The 22666-nt window shown below is 43.4% G+C and overlaps 1 protein-coding gene across 1 annotated transcript in view; it reads right to left on the bottom strand.

Moving 5' to 3' along the window:
• Positions 1–3542: 3542 nt before the first annotated feature.
• Positions 3543–22666, bottom strand: part of cdc34a (cell division cycle 34 homolog a) — a 38855-nt gene continuing 19731 nt past the window's right edge. Inside the window, exons 2-5 of the mRNA XM_084310162.1 lie at positions 13265–13351; positions 9954–10051; positions 7298–7432; positions 3543–6735 (exon numbers count right to left, since the gene is read on the bottom strand). Coding sequence (XP_084166288.1) covers positions 6516–6735; positions 7298–7432; positions 9954–10051; positions 13265–13351 — 540 coding nt within the window. The 3' untranslated portion in view covers positions 3543–6515. The remainder of the gene's footprint in view (positions 6736–7297; positions 7433–9953; positions 10052–13264; positions 13352–22666) is intronic.

Here is a 22666-nt window from a genome sequence, read left to right as displayed (position 1 = left end):
GCGAATGTCTTAGTCTCTTACACAATGTTGGATTGTGTAATCTATGGGTCATGAATCATTGTGTAACAAAAGAAAAATCGCGGATTGATTGATTAATTTGCAATTTCTTTTTCAATTTCTTTTTCCTTCTCCCTGACTGCAGCCCTCACTCTCACACTGTCCGACGCTGGCTCTCCACCCACCCCCAAAACACACACACACCTGTCTGCAACGCGGGGGAGTCAGACTAAGAGAGAGCTGGGTGCTGCGCTGTTCTAAGTGAGCATGGCCTATTGAGTTGATTGATTGATTGCTAATTTTATTACTGTACGCTTGGTTTCCAACTGGTTAAGTTTAGGCCCTCTACAGTAGGTTTAAAAAAATAAATAAAAAAAATAGGGCGAAGAAAACCTTTTTTTCCTATAGGGCAAAGAAAACGTTTTAATTTGTTTTACCTACTTTCTATAGAAGCATCTAAGAATGAAGTTCTATAGAAAGTAGGTCTGCATCCCCTTAACAATTGTGTGTATTGAGCGGTACTGTATTGTACCCATTCTGCATCTGGTAATAAAATGTTCAATCAATCAATCAATCATTCCAATAACAACCACTAACTTCATAATTAAAAACTAAAGAAAAGTTGGATGTGTTAGTTGGTTGGATGTCTTAGTTGAAAGGCAGTTGGATGTGTTAGTTGGTTGGATGTCTTAGTTGAAAGACAGTTGGATGTGTTAGTTGGTTGGATGTCTTAGTTGAAAGACAGTTGGATGCGTTAGTTGGCAATTTCTCTTTTTTGTTGTTGTGGGAACTACTTTTTCTGGCGGATGGTTTTTATCAATAAATCTTCGATTAATGTGTGTTTATTGTATAGCAATAAGGTTGGATGAATGTGGCAGTTGTATAAAAGCATTACACCACTTGCAGTCGTGATTTGTGAACAATAAACCATTCCTAGGGGGGTCTAACGACCACCCCTAGGCATGGTTTATTGTTCACAAACCACTCCTGCGCGTGATGTAATGCTTAAATATATTGCACATACGTTACATTTGCACTCTGGTTGGATGCCAAACTTCTATTCGTAGTACTGCACTTATGCTGTATAATGACAATACATTTGAATCTAATGTATATCAACAGATCGATAGAACTCGTTGCCTTAAGTAAATTGTGCCGTTTGTCATAATACATTGATATTTAATGTGCTTGTGAGGTGCATTTATTTAATGATTTTAACACGTTACAAACGCATGTCTTCCTGTTTAAGAGAAGGGTAGGAGAGAGAAGGAAAAGTATTGAGAGGGCCCCGTTCCCCGTACCTGGCTAACTGAGTTAGCCGGATAATTTTCAGCATAGCTCGACTTAAGCCAGACCTTTCTGTTCCCCGAAGTCGGATTTTCTAAATCACCATGGTAACAGATCAGAAAGTTTGAACCTGGTCCGGAGCAGGGTTAAGTTCAGTTAGCTGGATGAACCATGGCCACGCCCTCGCAAAGAAATGCCAGCTCGCTTCCTGAAATATTCCTCACAGTCTAGATCCCATTATACCATTCTGAATTATGTTTTTGTGCTTCGTTTTCCTAGAGGGGGCTTTTGAAATGTATAATAATAGAACTAAATGCTGATAATAAATCATATTCAGCCTATAGATTTACTTTGTCCTAAATAAAATAATGCACGTCATATACGGCACTGATACACGCTGCATGTGGTTATTTTAATAACGGCGCATTGCAAATGTGAATCCCGCAGGGATATTTTTAATGAATGAAACCTATCGGCCGTTTGGCTCTGATTAGTTTCATATATTCTCCGCTGTAGATTTGCTTAACGGAGCGCTCGGATTGGGTTTCATTCAAGCATAAAATTGAAGTGTCTATGCATGGATTGTGGTTTTTGTGGATTATGAATTACGAGGAATCTGAGGATTGTTGAATTGTATCATCACTCACGTTATTGTGATATTGTAACTGGGATTAAAATGTCTGATGAGATGCACTGTTTGACGGATTTGAGCAATTGAATGAGCCGTTGACGTCACATTAATGCATTTGAGAATAAAGAGATAAAACTTCATTCAAAAGAAAAATATTCGAAACACGGGTCTCTTGTCCATTGACGGATACACAATGGATATATCCCGTCTGGCACAGTGGTGCAACGGCTAGTGCTCACTCCTGTCAAGCGGACGACCCTAGATCGAAACCCCGCGTTTCCAATATAATTTTTTTGGAATATAATATTAATGAATATACGCAAAAGTAGCCTAGTTTTAAGTTAAAATATTATAAATCTACATGCATTGGGGATGTCATTCTTTATATAGCTCTCAAAGTGCACCAAATTGAAGCATTTACATTGCAAAAAGAAAAACAAAAAATAGAAAAAGGGGGGATTCGAACGCGGGTCGTCCGCGTGAAAGGCATAAGGACCAACCATCACACCACGGTGCCAGATAAATAAAACATCTACCATACATCCATCAATGGATAAGAGAGCCGTATCCTTATTCTGAAAGAGTTGAACTAATTATTTTCACTAGCAAGATCTCGTTTGATTATTCAATCCATAAGCCTACTGCCAGCAGGCACGTTTAAAGAAATATAATCAGATTGATTGGGGTAATGAAATAAATAAAATTTGCCTATAGATTATGCATTTAACTTGTCGGCGAGGCTATTGAGCCGTACTGCATTGTACCCATTCTGCAATCTGTTAATAAAGTTTTAAATCAATCAATCAATCAATGCCGTTAGAAAATCAGGATTTCTGCGAGGACACCTGCTGTCTTTTCAGCTGAAGCGGCCGCACGCAATTATCCTGAGTCTCAAGTCTGGTTCAAATGAACGAGACTGAATCAGCGTTCGAGGAACAGGAAAATCCCGGATTCAAACATCGGGTTAATTGAATCTGGATAATGGGACTCTTGCTCGACTTAGTTGAACCAGGTACGGGGAATAGGGCCCAGAAGTCTTTTCATGGTCCATGTTGGCAATAACAACAACAACAAAGAATTACACTGGTCTTGTCCTTTTAAGCCTGCCACCCTGGCGCTCTTAGGGTGACTCAGACATCTAAAATATAAACATGGTGATTAAAGTAGTTCTCATCAACCGGTACTTTCCGTAGGGGTACATTTCTCATCAAATGGTACTTTCCTTAAGGGTACATTTCTCATCAACCGGTGCTTTCCTTTCACTTGTAAACTACAAAGGTGCTAAATGGAAGTGAAAAGGAAAGGCACAAGTCTTAACTCTCAAGAGCTACAATTGGGTTAATTTACATTCATCCAGTGCTACAATAAGGTTAGCCCAGAGTTTACCATTCATTACTACAGTGCTACTACAAGAGCCCAGTTTACCATTCATCCATCCAATATGACAAGAGGCCAGAGTTAACCATTCATTCATCCTGTGCCCACTGTCGAGAGAACACACCAGTGTCTAGCGAGAACACACCAGTGAGATTGCTCGACAGTAAATCAATACCGAATGCTCAGCTATTCTTGCCACAAGGATTTGTTAACTAATCCTGTACTCTTAATAAATCAAATCTCTCCAATATCTAATAAAGATCTTTATTTTAAGGTTTTAAATAGATTTACAAACCATAAGAAAAAGAAAATACAAAGAACAAAAAACCAAAACATCAAGTGATCGTCAGAATATCCACATGTGCATCAAGGTAAAGATTGTAAACTGTCTTTTGAAGCCAAGGTGAGATGTTTGAGGAGGAAGGGGAGGGGGAGCCCAGCATGTTGAGAGAGCATCAGTTCACTGGTCAATTACACTTGGTTGGAAAAATAGTTGAGCAGTTTTCCTGAGGCATAATCGTTGGTATCCATAGTCGACAGCTGGGGATTCTCCTATGTGATAACGCCACCAATCCAAGAGCTCAAAGAAGGAGATGGGGGGGGGGGATACACAATAAAAAAAGACAGTAGTTTCACAAAATTAAATCCCATTCACCCAAACATTAATACAAAAGCAGGAGAGTCATTCGTGGTCTGGTTGGTGAGTGGGGTACCAGGGGGGTCAATCAATAGTTGAAAAGTGGTTGAAAACCATCAATGAACGTTGAAAACCAGATGTAAGGCTAGACGTATCGTCTGGTGGAACATGTCAAATTGAAAAAGTTATCCTTTTGTTTGATGTATAGGGGGGGGGGGGGGGGGGGCTAGTACATGTATTTGTACTTTCCTCATTTTCAAAACATCCGGTGATGAATCAGAGCACTTGGTACATAAGATAAAATCAACAAACAAAGTTCACACCTCATTTTTGGAAGAAGAAAATTACATTAAAATAGCTAAATAAGCTTTAAAAAGGGGAGAGAGCCCTCAGCCTAGTCACAACGTAACAGTCTTTAGGGTCCAGAACAGACAACTCAATTCCTGGATACATTACAACCTTATAGCAGATTTAAAACCATCCGTCACCTGTCATAATGGCTGCATTTTGCCGTGATAAAGGTGAAAGATCAGTCCTATCCACATGTTTTCCTGTCACTCCTTTTCTCGTTAGTTCATCAAAAGCGCACGTCTTATTGATTAGCAGTGAATATACTTTAAATTATTAGTGAATATACACAGACTACTGAAAACATCAAATAAGAGCTTTGTTTGAAATACTGTTGGGATGTTATGCCTATATGATCGTAAGAGTGCAACCTCAGACAAAAGGTCTCTCTTTAGAGGCATTGGCCCAGGAATCCTCTGAACAGATGCACACAGTATATCAATAACAAAACACCATCATTCCAGATATTTGAGGGCCCTCGTGAGTCCTTCCAACTTAAATTCAAGATGGCTGCTGCCCAGTAGTTTCAGAGGGAACCTGCTTCTACACAGACCCACCAGTAGGGGGTGTGTTCTCACCAAGTCGACTACTTCCTTCTCTCCTTTCCGCTCCCTCTGCTGCGGACACCCCCCTATACTTTACATCATAATAATGAACCACCACCCAATACAAACATGCAGACTGTTAAAAACACACAGAGAGCATGTCTAAACTAGACACACCATCCCTCCTCATCTCAAGTGAAAAAGCTGTTGTGAGTCCAAGGCCCTTAGTGGGGAAAAAAAGCTAAACGCATTGAGTGCCGTCAGGCTGTGAATCCCATGCTACGCAACACAAGCCGAGAGAGCTGGGCTGTGGAGCTGGACTGACTCATGTTACCCAGGGCTCTGACCACTGCCACTTCCAAAGCACTGCATAATAAGTGGATTCAAGAAGTGACTCCATTAGGTCTAAAAATACAATACATCAGATTTTTGTGCAGAAGATCCCCAACAAGAAAAAAGGGCATTTAAAAAAATACATCCAGGCTGCTATTAAGATGTACGTGTTAAATCAAAGGCTGTGTGGCAGTGGGAACAGGAGGTTCCTGGGTTGAGGATTCCATTCCCTCATTAAGCGGTTCTCTCTCCTACCACATTCACAACCCTTTTCAGAATCCGATAGGACCATGCTATAAACGACAACGTGGACTCTACTCAATGCAGGAGGGAGCCATTACATATAAACAGGCATTACATACAACTGCATGTGACCTTGTAAGCTCAAATTATGTCCCTTTGCCCAGGGGGTGGGGTTGTGCCCTTTGGCTGGCTAGCTGGCTTGTTTGGTTTCCTGGGTGGGAGACCTATGGTCCTGTTCTTCAGACCTGAAGGGGAGCGAGGGAAGGCACAAGGGAGGAAACGCTCCAGTATTCTGAGCAGCACCAGCCCTGGGGCTTAAAAAGGTCAGAGGTGATAAGGTGTAGGACTGAAGGAGGTCACACACACACACGAGAGAAAGTGCACACTACTGACACGGAAACACAACCATCTCTTGCCATCGTCTTTCTCAACGCTCTAAATCCTTCCTTTCATCCGCTTGCTTTGCTCCGATCTGAAATCACCATAGTAATTATTCCTCTGTGTTTGGAAACCCAACCTGCTGCAACATTGGTGTGTATATAAGCAGAGACAGACCAGGAAGTGTATTGTATGGGTTATATATATATATATATATATATATATATATATATATATATATATATATAAAAACAGGGCATCAATGATGTGTGTAACCTCTACTCAGATGACAGAAAATATATATTAGGAAAACGTAAGAAACACTAGCTTTTGTTTCTTAAATCGCATCTGGGTTTTAATGTGCAGAGGGGCTGCACTAGTGACTGGGGGGGTGGGTTTTAATGTGCAGAGGGGCTGCACTAGTGACTGGGGGGGTGGGTTTTAATGTGCAGAGGGGCTGCACTAGTGACTGGGGGGGTGGGTTTTAATGTGCAGAGGGGCTGCACTAGTGACTGGGGGGGTGGGTTTTAATGTGCACTGAGGCTGCACTAGTGACTGGGGGGGTGGGTTTTAATGTGCAGAGGGGCTGCACTAGTGACTGGGATGGGTTTTGGAAAAGGTGGATAAGAGGGAGTCGGGAGGGAGATATAGTTCAGTTTGTGACGAGGGGTGGGGGGTAGATGAGGTGGGACAGAAACGGAGGGGGGGGGGGGGGGGGGGTTAGAAGGGGTGGGCGAGGTCAGGAGGCCTCGGTGCCCGAGTCGTCGTCGTCATAGCAACAGTCCTCGTCGTTGTCGTCGTCATCTTCCAGGTCCTCGTCGTCATAGTAATCGTCGTAGAACAGATTGGAGACCTCGTCTGCTGGGGGGGCTCGGGTTCGAACGCAGTACTCGGCCAGTGTGGTGGGGACCTTGACGCCGTCCCGCTCTGCCTCAGCTTTGGTGGCTAACACTTGTTTCCTGGGAGACGAGAGAGAGGGGTGGAGGGAGGGAGAGAGAAGCAGAACATTATGCAACTGCTGGATGGAGGTGTGTGTGTGTGTGTGTGTGTGTGTGTGTGTGTGTGTGTGTGTGTGTGTGTGAGTGTGAGTGAGTGTGAGTGTGAGAGTGTGTGAGAGTGTGTGAGAGTGTGTGAGAGTGTGAGAGTGTGAGAGTGTGAGTGTGTGAGTGTGTAAGAGTGTGTGTGTGTGAGTGTGTGAGTGAGTGTGTGAGAGTGTGTGAGTGTGTGAGTGAGTGAGAGTGTGAGTGAGTGTGAGTGAGTGAGTGTGTGCGAGTGTGTGAGTGTGTGAGTGAGTGTGTGAGAGTGTGAGAGTGTGTGCGAGTGAGTGAGTGTGTGTGAGAGCAGGGATGTCCCGATCCGATCACGTGATTTTCCGAAGATCGGGATCGGCAAAAAAAAAATCGGGATCGGGAAAGATCGGTATCGGTAGATACTCAAAATCACATGATCGGGATCGGATCGGGAGCAAAAAAATGTGATCGGTGTGCGAGTGTGTGTGAGTGTGTGTGTGTGTGTGTCTACCTAATGATCTCTGCATACTCCCGGTCTTTGCCCTTGCTGTCCCTCCACTTGCGGTACATGACGGAGGCGTCAACGTTGGCCGGGGAGAAGGTGTTGGGCTCATTGAGCAGAGAGATCACACTCAGTAGGATGGTCCTGAGAGGAGAGAGAACAGAGATCACACTCAGTAGGATGGTCCTGAGAACAGAGATCACAGAGATCACACTCAGTAGGATGGTCCTGAGAGGAGAGAGAGAACAGAGATCACACTCAGTAGGATGGTCCTGAGAGGAGAGAGAACAGAGATCACACTCAGTAGGATGGTCCTGAGAGGAGAGAGAGAACAGAGATCACACTCAGTAGGATGGTCCTGAGAGGAGAGAGAGAACAGAGATCACACTCAGTAGGATGGTCCTGAGAGGAGAGAGAACAGAGATCACACTCAGTAGGATGGTCCTGAGAGGAGAGAGATAACAGAGATCACACTCAGTAGGATGGTCCTGAGAGGAGAGAGAGAACAGAGATCACACTCAGTAGGATGGTCCTGAGAGGAGAGAGAGAACAGAGATCACACTCAGTAGGATGGTCCTGAGGAGAGAGAACAGAGATCACACTCAGTAGGATGGTCCTGAGGAGAGAGAGAACAGAGATCACACTCAGTAGGATGGTCCTGAGAGGAGAGAGAACAGAGATCACACTCAGTAGGATGGTCCTGAGAGGAGAGAGAACAGAGATCACACTCAGTAGGATGGTCCTGAGAGGAGAGAGAGAACAGAGATCACACTCAGTAGGATGGTCCTGAGAGGAGAGAGAGAACAGAGATCACACTCAGTAGGATGGTCCTGAGAGGAGAGAGAGAACAGAGATCACACTCAGTAGGATGGTCCTGAGAGGAGAGAGAGAACAGAGATCACACTCAGTAGGATGGTCCTGAGAGGAGAGAGAGAACAGAGATCACACTCAGTAGGATGGTCCTGAGAGGAGAGAGAACAGAGATCACACTCAGTAGGATGGTGGACAGAGGGGGACAGAAAGCAGAAGAGGCTAGATGGTGGACAGGAAGCAGAAGAGGCTAGATGGTGGATAGAAAGCAGAAGAGGCTAGATGGTGGATAGAAAGCAGAAGAGGCTAGATGGTGGATAGGAAGCAGAAGAGGCTAGATGGTGGATAGAAAGCAGAAGAGGCTAGATGGTGGATAGAAAGCAGAAGAGGCTAGATGGTGGACAGAAAGCAGAAGAGGCTAGATGGTGGACAGAAAGCAGAAGAGGCTAGATGGTGGACATGAAGCAGAAGAGGCTAGATGGTGGATAGAAAGCAGAAGAGGCTAGATGGTGGATAGGAAGCAGAAGAGGCTAGATGGTGGACAGAAAGCAGAAGAGGCTAGATGGTGGATAGAAAGCAGAAGAGGCTAGATGGGGGACAGGAAGCAGAAGAGGCTAGATGGTGGACAGGAAGCAGAAGAGGCTAGATGGTGGACAGGAAGCAGAAGAGGCTAGATGGTGGACAGGAAGCAGAAGAGGCTAGATGGTGGATAGGAAGCAGAAGAGGCTAGATGGTGGACAGGAAGCAGAAGAGGCTAGATGGTGGACAGGAAGCAGAAGAGGCTAGATGGTGGATAGGAAGCAGAAGAGGCTAGATGGTGGACAGGAAGCAGAAGAGGCTAGATGGTGGATAGGAAGCAGAAGAGGCTAGATGGTGGACAGGAAGCAGAAGAGGCTAGATGGTGGACAGGAAGCAGAAGAGGCTAGATGGTGGACAGGAAGCAGAAGAGGCTAGATGGTGGACAGGAAGCAGAAGAGGCTAGATGGTGGACAGGAAGCAGAAGAGGCTAGATGGTGGATAGAAAGCAGAAGAGGCTAGATGGTGGACAGGAAGCAGAAGAGGCTAGATGGTGGATAGAAAGCAGAAGAGGCTAGATGGTGGACAGGAAGCAGAAGAGGCTAGATGGTGGATAGAAAGCAGAAGAGGTTAGATGAGGACACCCCTCTCCCCCCGTCTCTAAGCCCCAGTAAGGTCTTATGGTGTATATATATATGGGGAGAAGGGCGTCTACATGAATCTATGATCCCAATAGAAATGAATGTGAATTTGACTGACTGTAGCGGTACATAGAATTGCATTACAAGAGAATAAAATGCAATTTTTTTCATTAACGGAAAAAGAAAGACAAAAATGTCATCCGTTTTCTGCGACTAAATCTAGAAAAATAAATGAAGCATTTGACACATGACTAAGACTAAAATAGCTGCCAAAATTAACACTGCTGAACATACATGGTCCACACAAACAATGTTCTATCATGTATCCTATGATAGAGAAACTTAGCACAGAACAATATTATGCGCCATAGGATCTTGTATTTCACCTTATTCGCTTTCAGTTATTATTATACAGTTATTATTTCCGGTTGGTGAACTGGGAGGCTTCCGTTTGTGTGGATATTCCCCCAAAAAGACTCCAGGCACAACACTGCTCAGCAAGCCCATTCTCCTTTTAACAAAACATTTGTAAAAAAAGAGAATAAGGGGCCAGGTGGTTTCCATTCTAAAAACTGACAGTCAATGGTTAATAGTAATACATCCATTACATAGCGTGCCGTGTGCACATGGGGAGGTGGAAACACAAAAGCCACAAGCTGGCAGCATTCTTGTTGCCTAGAAACATGGTGAATAAATACCTGACGTTCTGCGTGGGGTTCCACCTCTCCGAGGGAAGCTCCCCGCTCTGTGGGTCGTCCACGGGCGGGTGCAGGATGGAGATGCACACGTCCCCGTTCTGTTGGACGGCACATGGTGGCATTTACAGGGTTCCCACAGACATTGCAAAATGAAAATCAATGACTTTCAAGTACTTTTCTAAGCAAACAATTTTTATTTTAAAAAGGGCATTTAAAAGGATACAATTCACTTTTAAATGCAGTTTTTTTTGGTAAAATAAATCTGATCTAATGTTTATGGTTTAAAACCAATCTCCGACAATTAAGTTACACTTAAAAAAAACACTTACAAAAAAATCTATTTCTTGATTCAGAACAATTTGATCATGGATGAACAAAACTTTCAATGCGAATGGTTGATTTGAATTTCAATGACTTTTTAAGCACAGTGCTAAACAATGGGCTGTTTAAGGAATTCCAGGCCTAGACTTTTTTTGGTAAAAGAAATCAAACACTTTAAGCACTCCAAGGACCATGCGAACCCTGCATTTAGTTCACCAACAAGGTGGGACTTCAAACAACAGCTTACAGCTTGTAGTAGAGGCTACATTCATTTACAGCACATGGCTGACAATAGTCCTAGATTAACCCTTTCACTACCACACTACAGAAGGTTAACCCTTTACTATCACACTACAGAGGGTTAACCGGCTGTTGTGTGGCAGTGAAAGGGTTAAGCAACCACAACATTATCACAGAGACCATCTAAAGTTCATAGTAGTAGTTTATTCGCACCATATATGTGACCTTACCTTTGGGCCAACTTGTAAGGAGATTTGTTTATGATAAGGATTTTCTTTTATCAAACATTTAAACTGATCAGGAGGTTACCTCTATTTAATCAAACATTTAAACTGATCAGGAAGTTACCTCTATTTAATCAAACATTTAAACTGATCAGGAAGTTACCTCTATTTAATCAAACATTTAAACTGATCAGGAGGTTACCTCTATCTAATCAAACATTTAAACTGATCAGGAGGTTACCTCTATTTAATCAAACATTTAAACTGATCAGGAGGTTACCTCTATTTAATCAAACATTTAAACTGATCAGGAAGTTACCTCTATTTAATCAAACATTTAAACTGATCAGGAGGTTACCTCTATTTAATCAAACATTTAAACTGATCAGGAAGTTACCTCTATTTAATCAAACATTTAAACTGATCAGGAAGTTACCTCCATCTAATAAAACATTTAAACTGATCAGGAGGTTACCTCCATCTAATCAAACATTTAAACTGAGCAGGAAGTAGTGTTGTCACGATACTGGAATTTCGACTTCGATACGATACCTTGAAAAGTATCGATATTGCGATACCAAAAAATAATAATATTCTTTTATTTTTTAAACAAATTTTGCTTTTGTTGCTGGTTGATTCTCCTCAGCTTCTCTCTGGTACTATTAGAGAAGATAAATATAACTTTTAAAACCCTTTGTTCATCTTTAGATCAGACATTTAAAAATAACTAAATTATCCAATCTAAATCAAACCCCTCTTAAAAACAAAAACCTGTTTAACCTAGCCATCTATAAAACATCATGCTAAAACTGTGAAACAAACTCCTCTAAAGAAAGAAATACATAGAAAACATGACTCCGTTATGCAATAGTGCTGCTGCTTTTTATTTGGTTAAAACAACAACTACAACAATTTTCGAGAGAGAGCGAGCGAGCGAGCGAGAGAGAGAGAGAGAACTCCGGAGCTATGCTCGGACTCGGAGCATTTATTAACGTTACATTTTCAACAAGATTGCTGCTATTTAAACACTTCATGGAAACGGGGTAACGTTATGTCGAGTTCATACGTGTACTAGTTAGGGGTGGGACGATACATCGATCCAGATCGATACATCGATGTAATTATCAACAATCGAATCGGATCGATGCAATGTAATAAGATCGATTCATATCGATACTCTTATTTTGAAAATCCTGTGGCGAGTCTCATATCCGCCCAAGAACAACAGCAGTAGCTCCGTGTGTGTAGACGTTACAGCATAGCATTCTCCCTTTCTGTGTGTGTGTGTGCGCGCGTCTTTGGAAAGACCAGATGAGGTCAGAGGAGTTTGATGTTTAAATGTTATTTAAACATAAACAATATAATACATAATAAATGTAGGCCTATACATGATCATGCAACATCAACAAATTGTTGTAGGAACGGTTTGGGAGAGGGAGGTAGGGAGGGGTTTTAGGTTGAGTTTTGAGTTCCAAAAAATGGATCTTAAAGTTTAAAGCTCAATATATCAAAACGTGGCACTTTACAGTGAACAGGAGGTCTATTTGTATTAAAAACAATAGATTGATTTTCCTTTAAATGTCTGGAAGAGCTCAAAAATACAAATGTCAAATGATATTTTCGTTACCTTTTTTTAGTTGATCTAAATGTTACTGATTGTGTTAAATGGGCATATAATATCATCTCATATCGATTGCAGGCACCTGAATCTAATCTAATCGTAGAGAGACTTTGTGATATCGGCAAATATCGTATCGTTGTCCAAAGAATCGATATCGTATCGTATCATGATGAAACTGGTGATTCCCACCCCTAGTACTAGTGTAGTTAGTATGAACTCGACTTAACGTTACTCCGTTTCCATGAAGTAATTATAACGGTGGCCAGCTAGCTAGCATAAGCTAACGTTAGCTAATGGCTGTATCGTTGGCACTGCTCTGTAACAACGCTTGCAAATGGGCATCTTTAGCTTTTCCCAAAACGGGGTAACGTTATGTCGAGTTCATACGTGTACTAGTGTAGTTAGTATGAACTCGACTTAACGTTACTCGGTTTCCATGAAGTAATTATAAAGGTGGCCAGCTAGCTAGCATAAGCTAACGTTAGCTAATGGCTGTATCGTTGGCACTGCTCTGTAACAACGCTTTAGCTTTTCCTTCGTCGTTTACTTCAAACCCGAAGTACTTCCAAACAGCACTTCTGCCGTTTTCTTTATCCACAAGCACAAGTTGCGGAGGCTCTGCACTGGCCATATTCGGAGCTAAAATCTTTGTTTACAAACTGAAGACAGGTCTGCAGCGGAGGAGGCGGGGCCAGCGTGCTCTGCAGCAGCAGTGTGTCTGTCTGTCAACAACTTGCGGTAGAACACTGCGAGCAAGCCAGCTGGTATCGATACTGCAGAAAGTATTGGTATTTGGGGAAATGAGTATCGAACCCGTTTTAAATATTCAGTATCGATATTTTTGACAACACTATCAGGAAGTTACTTCTATTTAAATCAAACATTTAAACTGATCAGGAAGTTACCTCGTAGATATTGGGGTGCCACATCTTGGTGAGAAAGCGGAAGGCAGGTGGTGAATAGGGGTAGTCCACGGGGAACTTGATCCGAGACTGTGAGAGAGAAAGACAGTCTGATTAGCGAGGTGAGAGGCAGGGTTCAGGCTGTTGAATAAGACACTTCTCACTTCTTCACAGTCTACTGGCAAGGCATGTTACTTCACTTAACCATACCAGTCTAATTCTGACTTAACCATTACCTGAGATTGTCCCAGTCTTTAACACATTTTGTGTTGATAATATAAAACTATAGAGTATGTTTTAACTTTTTGGTAATTCTCATAATACCTTTCACACTGCCATCGTTGTTGAAACTATGCTCCATGAAACTTTAAAGTCAGTACAGTAGGCAATGGCATAAGTAATTTACCCTTCCTCACCGTCACCGTATTGTTATTTACTCTACTACAAACTATAAAAATTCGCCGGGAGCACCGGGAGTTAATAACAAGAGCACCCAGCTGAATGCAGAGGTCTGACATGCAAGGCTTCTAGTAGAGAACAGAAGTTCAAACAACTCTGTGGTGAATTACTTATTATTGCCTAGCAACCTTCAAGTCTCATGTAGTATTTTACACCCCTTTACAACATCAATGGCAGTCTGAAGATGGCGTTTAGTAAGGTAAGCAGGTATCAGCTAAAACACACAATGTATACCTACAAAACACATGTATTAAAATAAAGACCGGGGCAATCTCCGCCTTCTCCGGTAATGGCGAGAAGTAAAAAAAAAAAATGAAGACTATGGTCCTTTAAACTAGACACTTTTGGGCTGCCTCTCCACTACTCTGTCTTTAATAGGGTCCGAGTCAACTCAACTCACCACTGGTATCACTGTCACACCAAGTTGACTAATGTTTAAAACTATGCTTTGGCACTTAGTCTTAGGCTATTCATTACCATAATACATACAATTTTTAAGGTCCTTTTACATGAATGTATTAATTTGCAGAAGGAACATGATGTAATATAATCTAAATCAAAGGCCTAATCAAAATATGTAGTTGCCAGAACCATAAGACATAGTATTACAGCCCCAATTTTTTTATTTCATCTATAAATTCCCCCCATATAAACAAACTCCACATATGCTGTCAGTCACACCAATAAACTAAAGGAGATGTACTTTTATTGTCCCTTAGGGAGACCGTTACTGTGGAAGAAAAGCATCAACACATGTACAACAAACAACATACAATGCAGATTTAGCAGAATGAATCTAGACCACTAGGCTCTTCTAAAAGCGCTCCCACTAGCAGACCGAGGCTCCTCGGGGGTAAGTGAATCCAGAGCTTAGTGTAGCACAGCACCACCTCTCTCCCTCTCAGCACCACCCCTCTCTTTCAGCATCACAACACTCTCTCTCTCTCTCTCTCTCCCTCTCACAGCAGCTGCAGAGCAGAAGAGCCTCGGTCCTGAATGCTCTCCTAGTAAAGGCCTACGGTCACAGTACCATGGTCAATGGGGATCTGCTGAATAAAAAAAAACTACACAATTATGTTTGACTATGAGCTCAATAGAGATTCAAAAGAAACCTAATAATAGAAGCTGTGGAGAACCGGCCCCTATACTGAGGTGTCTGACTATAGTGTAACTAATGACTGTAATGCAATACAGTAGGCTAGGCAGGCTTGCTGTCTCAGCTGTGTGGTGTATGGGCTGAGTGACAGGCCAATGGTGTGTGTGTGTGTGTGGGGGGGGGGGGGGGTCTGCTGGTGAAGATATTGTTGGGGTTGTTCTACCCAGCTGTCAGCACAACAGACAATCCACTAGTTCCCCTCCCCCACTTCATCCCCTCAGACACACACAGCTATATAAATCCTACTGTCAAGAGGCGGGTTATACATTACATGACCCCCCCCCCCCCCCTCCATAAGGCAAGCTGGAAAGAGGGGGGGGGGGGGCTGTAGAACTACAACACACTCACAGCAGGCAGCGATCTCATTTCCCCCCCCCCCCCCCCCCCATCACCCACTCTGCTGATTCTGCACAGTCAGGTGGTGCTCCCCCAGGGAACAAAATTAACTTTTTGGCTTACCAGCCAAGGTAGATTAAAAAAAACTACCAGCCAGGCAGATTTTTTACCAGCCAAAAATTTTAAATAGCTTTTTAGTATATCGCCATGTGTTATTATTATTACTATATACAGGGCTCTACGCTAACCTTTTCCCCAGGGAGCACATGTGCTCCTAAATAAAATAAAATTTAGGAGCACAGTGAAAATGTTTCAAGTAACAGTTTATTAACAAACTATTTATTACATGCATATTATACTGTGCGTGTGCATACTAAGGGTCAAAATCTGTGCAATAGCACATATCACCAAAATCACACATTGGCCCATGCCTACTAGACAAAGGATATCGGTTGTCAAGCTGCTTTTGTATGTTGTACTGTTGTCACAATACCAACATTTTGAATTTGATACAGATAGATAGGAAAGGTAATGGAATATATTATTAGATGACAGAACATGGAAAATTTATACAATTATTTTATTCATTATAATTTAAACGCTAATGAATAATAGTTAATCAATAGTAATTAATACAATCATTCTGTTACAGCTACTGAGCTATATACTATAGCTACTGTCCATCAATATCTTCCTTTGGAATGAAATAGGTTCAGGAGAGAGAGGGAGAGAGCGAGAGAGAGAGAGCAAGACACACACACACAGAGAGATAGACGGAGAGAGACAGATTCTCAGCCCTTCCCTCACTATGCCTCTGAGCGTCCCCACTCCCCAGTGATTAGCGTTAGCAGTAGTTAGCGTTAGCAGGTTAGCTTAGTTAGAGTACTCAGTTAGCAGATAACATTACAGTAGTTTTTTAGCGTGACGTGGGTATAACTGGCGAGGATGCAAAGCATGTTAGACAATTGGAACTGCTGCTTGCAGAGTTTTCGTTGCACATAGAAGCAGACTCGAGATGAGTTGTTACAGAGCTGATCCACGCTGCTCCGTCTCTATTATGAAATGACAATTGCGCAGTTGACGCGCCCACTACGCAAGACGTAGGGGTGGACGGTATGGTCTAAAATTTATATCACGGTATAATTTGAAGCATAGACGGTAACGGTATATATCACGGTATCAGTGTTTCCGTTAGAATAGTTTTTTTTGCCTGATAGGCAGGCTATATAAAGAATGACATCCTCAAGGCATGTAGATTTATAATATTTTAACTTAAAACTAGGCTACTTTTGCGTATAAAGTCATTATATTCCAAATAAAATAAGTCCCGAGTCCGTGCTGCTCCCATTGCAAACAGCCGGGCTGGATGCTGGATTTTGCTAGAAGCATATGTAGCTGCAGAGCCGCAGAGCCAGCGGCGCTTTCAGGTCTGGTCACAGCTTTCAGCCGTTGGGTGGGGGGGCGCTGTTGAGCGGACCTGACCTGAAAGCGCCGCTGGCTCTGCGGCTGCATGCTATTCGCAAATCCACTGCTGCACGCCGTCCTCCCGGCTCCCGCTGCAGCCGTCGTTATCATAACACTACACGCATATCATAATGTTTACAGCAAACTGTAGTTGATCACCAGGTATGTTTTATTAACGTAGAATAATTCATATAAGAAAAACAATAGGGACATCTCTTACCTTTCTCCACTGGTTAAAAATGCCAGGAACTGAAATTGAAACTTGCTGTGCGCCGCGGTGATATGTGTTTATTATGAAATGACAATTGCGTGTCGACACCCCCACTGCGCGAAGCCTCCTAAATAACTTTTTCCAGTTTGCACATATCTATTATCTATGACTAATTCTATCTATTTTTAGGGGCAAATGCGATTGAAATAGTCACGCTGAGGTTACATGACGTCATTGCTATTTTAGAGCTGCGCTACCGGTTACACGGTATAGTCAAAATCCATACCGTAGAGCAAATTAATACCGTTTATACCGTATACCGTTTATACCGTCCACCCCTACGATTACTCGCAAACTGTGCTCCTATTCCTCCTAAATGATTTTTCCGGTTCGCACAAATCTATTTTTAGAGGCTTAATGCGAGTGAAATGCTCGCACTTATAGCCCTGATATAATACTAATATGCTCATATGGCTCCCAATTATTTTACACGCCAGAGTGGCTGAGTAGCCTCTGTAATTTACCAGCCAAAGAGGAAATCTACACGCCATTGGCGTTTGGCGGGTGCTTAATTTGTTCCCCGTGCTCCCCACACTGAGCCAACTGCCACGAGGGAGGGGGGCTGTGTGTGGTTGGGAAGGGGAGGGGGAGCTGTATGTGTGTGTTTGGTTGGGGAGAGGGGGGCTCACCCGTTCCTAATGAGAAAGCCCCCTAACATTATGCATCTCTCTTTGCCAGCATAGTTCAGATTCAGATTCAGATTCCTTTATTGAGCCATTTGTGTAAAACACATTGGTAATTGTTGCAGCAATAGTGTATGCATTCTTTCTTTTTTCACAGTAAACAAACACCAACACAGACAAGAAACGAAAACAGTGCAGTGGGGGATAGTAGCTTTAACATTAGCCCATGTAATAGAAGCTATGGAAGCAACTGCTCAGCTCATAGCCTAGAACAGTAAAATTGTAGCATCATGACCCATTAATCACCGATAGTAAATCTGATCATCTTGCCATATAGACTGACCAGGCAGCACTGACCTGTTCCAGCCATACAAGCCAAGCCTGGGTGTGAGGCGGAACATCCAACATAAGCCTAATATAATAGAACATCCAGTCAACAACAACAACAACATCCAGCCAACAACAACAACAAGCAGCCAACAACAACAAGCTATATGAGAGATAAAGAGATATGAGCCTGAAAGAGGCCACTGGGCTCCCAGGCAGGAAGAGATATGAGCCTGAAAGAGGCCACTGGGCTCCCAGGCAGGAAGAGATATGAGCCTGAAAGAGACCACTGGGCTCCCAGGCAGGAAGAGATATGAGCCTGAAAGAGGCCACTGGGCTCCCAGGCAGGAAGAGATATGAGCCTGAAAGAGGCCACTGGGCTCCCAGGCAGGAAGAGATGGAGCCTGAAAGAGACCACTGGGCTCCCAGGCAGGAAGAGATATGAGCCTGAAAGAGGCCACTGGGCTCCCAGGCAGGAAGAGATATGAGCCTGAAAGAGGCCACCGGGCTCCCAGGCAGGAAGAGATATGAGCCTGAAAGAGGCCACTGGGCTCCCAGGCAGGAAGAGATGAGCCTGAAAGAGGCCACTGGGCTCCCAGGCAGGAAGAGATATGAGCCTGAAAGAGGCCACCGGGCTCCCAGGCAGGAAGAGATGGAGCCTGAAAGAGACCACTGGGCTCCCAGTCAGGAAGAGATATGAGCCTGAAAGAGGCCACTGGGCTCCCAGGCAGGAAGAGATATGAGCCTGAAAGAGGCCACCGGGCTCCCAGGCAGGAAGAGATATGAGCCTGAAAGAGGCCACTGGGCTCCCAGGCAGGAAGAGATAGAGCCTGAAAGAGACCACTGGGCTCCCAGGCAGGAAGAGATATGAGCCTGAAAGAGACCACTGGGCTCCCAGGCAGGAAGAGATATGAGCCTGAAAGAGGCCACCGGGCTCCCAGGCAGGAAGAGATATGAGCCTGAAAGAGGCCACCGGGCTCCCAGGCAGGAAGAGATATGAGCCTGAAAGAGGCCACTGGGCTCCCAGGCAGGAAGAGATATGAGCCTGAAAGAGGCCACCGGGCTCCCAGGCAGGAAGAGATATGAGCCTGAAAGAGGCCACTGGGCTCCCAGGCCCCGGATTGCTTTTACCAACGCGTTCGTGTTTCCGCGTCTCTGATTGGCCAGGTCATGTGACATGTACGGATTGTACGCCCAATCGTGGGACCGCAAGTTTCTACACTGGTTAAGCTTAGGCGCTCTTTCGAAGTTGGTTAAGGTTAGAGTTTGTCTTAGAGCATGGCGATTAGGCCTGGGCGGTATCCTTTTTTTCACACCGTTATACCTTCATGACCTAATACCCGGGGTGGCGGCGGCGCAGCTAACAATATACTCGTTATTATCACCATACATAACACTTGCTTATATTGAAACACGTTGAGATTAGGGCCGTTCTTTCAACCTGAAAGTGCACTTTCTTCAACCTCGAGGTAAACAAATCTCACAGGTAGACACTGCCGCCTGCCGGCACCATCCAGGTATCGACGTGAGCTAACGGTAGCTAGTTAGCCCGGCCGGCAGCCCGGCACCATATATCAACGTGAGCCAGTTTTTATTAGGATTAAAAAATGTCAACACTCACTCACCCCGTTTTATATTACATTCCCAAAGAAGTGCCTCAGTCTCTCGTAGTCTCGTTGTGCTGGATGAAGTCACTGGTGGCGAGTCGACTCATGGCGCGAGGGTTTTACTTAAATCCAAACAGACTGCAGTCCTTTAATTGTCCAAATGCGACAGTGTGTGCAAGTTTAGCTCTTGTTTGACAAAACGTGTGGTCAGGGAGCTCATCGTGGGCTGGAGTGACGGTGGTTAACTTCGACGCTTCATCGTTCAATAACATCATATTAATATTATTATTGCTTAAGCTTTAGCAGCTGCTCAGTTAGAGGAAATGCATACAGGTAGGTTAGTGTGACGCACATCTGTGTTCTCCTCACGTGACTCACAATAGCCCCGTGCAGGGAAATACGGACCGCCTCCCCTGCCCTCTGCTGGCCGTGCTGTGTGTGTGCACGCACTTCAACCAACTCGAAAGTTAACTCAGTTTCACTAATGGAAACCGAAACCCAATGCCGTCCCTGTATAAACTCCGTTTCAGTGGAAATAGAAACTTAAACCAAACTCTGATTTTGACGGTATTGAAAATCAATACGTCGGTATTTCTAAATACCCCGGTATACCTTAATACTAGGGATGCCCCGATCGATCGGCCACCGATCGTTATCGGCCGATAATCAGTAGGGATGGGAATTGATAGGATTTTATCGATACGATTCCATTATCGATTCTGCTTATCGATTCGATTCTTTATCGATTCCCTTATCGATACCTGCTCAATTTATGATTTAAATAAATAAATTGGAAATGCAACAGAACTACATTTAGTCATTTAGCTGACGCTTTTATCCAAAGCGACTTACAAGTTCTGTACGACAAGCCATCAGGAAGGGCACAACTCTATCAGCTGAGCAACAATGTTCATCAAAGTGTTGAGTGCTACAGTGTAGGTTAGTTTATTAGGACAAGTGCATGACAGTACGGTTAGTTAGGGTTAGATATATTTTTTTTTATTCAGATAATGGTTGAAGAAGTGAGTCTTTAGTCGACGGCGAAAGATTGAACGTGATTCGGCTGTCCTAACTGGGGTGGGTAGTTCATTCCACCATTGTGGGGCAAGGACTGAGAATAGGCGACTTCTCTTTGATGACCCTCCCGGAGCTCGGATAGGAGTAGGTCTGAGGCGGCCAGAAGATGCAGAGCGTCGGGGTCTAAGCTGGTTAGAATAACAACATGCAACTTGACATTTCTGATTGTCATTTATTGTTGAGCCCCCATGTCATAAAAATACAAAAACTGTAAAAAATAAAACATTAACTATAGCCTACACTTAAATAAAATAATGTATTTGAGATTCTCTTAAAATGTATTTATTTTTTTATTATTATTATTATTATTATTATTATTACGAATTTAATCTATTGAATAACAGGTTGTTATTCCTCTGACTTCTGTCTCTCACACACACACACACACACACACACACACACACACACACACACACACACACACACACACACACACACACACACACACACACACACACACACACACACACACACACACACACACACACACACAGAGAGAGAGAGAGCTCCCTCCCCGGGCCCCTGTCCTTTAAAGTATTGGCTTGTGTTGCTACACGGACACATTTGTATGTTGCACCACTCTTCCTGGCTTACAGAGACTAGTAAACAAGCACTCACGTCTCTCATTATATGTGAACTAAAGAGTACAAGGTTTACACAACAGCCCCCACCTGCTGTTTTATTGTATTTGTACCTGTACTATCCGCTGTCAGCTGTTTATCTCTCTTTGTGAGCTTGATTAAATAGTGTTAGCTCACGTTAGCTCCGCGGCTAATTTTAGCTCACCCTGATCTAAATCAATGACTAGATTCTAAAGCATTAAAGTAGTTTTCACTGCACATAGAAGTAGCCAAACAGCGGGAGCATTTCGGGAGCATATTACCAAAACCCAGGCAATTTCGAGCCCTTAAGGAATCAAATAGAGTCTGCCATGGCTACATGCTAACGTAACGTTATTGCGCAACTGTAGGCAGCGATAAGGGAATCGAAAGTCACAGGAGCCACACGGTTCCAGGCATCGGCCAATTCCCATCCCTAATAATCAGTATAAATATGTGATTGGTGATAATGCTTTATTTTCGCCGATCGTCAAAACCGATTGAAAATGATCCAATTCTGAGCGGAGTTCTCACTCGCTGAGTTCTGTCTCAGACACATGCCTCCTCCGCCAGCCCCTCCCGCACCCGTGTACTGTAAACACTAGTATAGTCTAGTCTAGTGGGACACTGGGACCTCCGTGAGCTAACGTTAGCTTACGTTAGCTCACTGTTCAAAATGAAACTTCCCATTAAACTAAATAGTTCACAGAGGCGTTGTCTTAACGTTATATAGCCGGCTAGCAGTAGCTACAGATAGCTCCTGATATCAATGTCTTATAACAGTGATTCGATGCGTATTCGAGCTGAGGGCATGTTGAATGTGATCAATAGGGTCCAGCTGCAGCTCCGGAGACTCCTGGCCGTAGCTGGAGGCTACTCGAGTACACACAGACAGTGGAGCTGTTTGCAGATAGCGAGCATTTTGACTTGTTGCGTGGTGGCGATGTCTCGCAGATAATACAACTACAAGTATGATTATATAATATATATATTTTATTTAAAAAAATATATATTATATAAAATTATTATAATAATTTTTTTTTAATCAAAAACGATCGATATCGGTATCGGCCGATATGGATCAAGGTGATCGGTATCGGTGGCAAAAAACGTGATCGGGGCATCCCTACTTAGGCCTAACAAAATTAATAGTTGGTTTCAGGTTGGTTGTCAGTTTGGCCATGGGTAGGTAGGGAATTTATTTTATTTTATTTTTTTATTTTATTCTTTCCCACGGCGACTATGGATAGGGAATTTCTTCTGGCTAGTGGCTCCATTCTGAGAGCTAATGATAGTAGCACTCGGATGGTGCGGGGGCTAACTGGCCATCTCCGCGATTTGTTTACTTGGTAACACGGGTTGCCACAGGTTGGTTGCCACGGGTTGGTTGGTTGCTTGGCGCGTGATTTTCGAGCGTGACACCATCGCCTACGGCAAGCGTACACGCTCAAAACGCAAACCGTAAACAGAACCCGGAGCGAACAAA

The sequence above is a fragment of the Notolepis coatsorum genome (genome assembly GCF_963971535.1).
Source record: "Notolepis coatsorum genome assembly, chromosome: 3".
Classification (NCBI taxonomy): domain Eukaryota; kingdom Metazoa; phylum Chordata; class Actinopteri; order Aulopiformes; family Paralepididae; genus Notolepis; species Notolepis coatsorum.
Note: the sequence above shows the minus strand (reverse complement) of the source record. Positions and strands in the feature narration are given on the sequence as shown.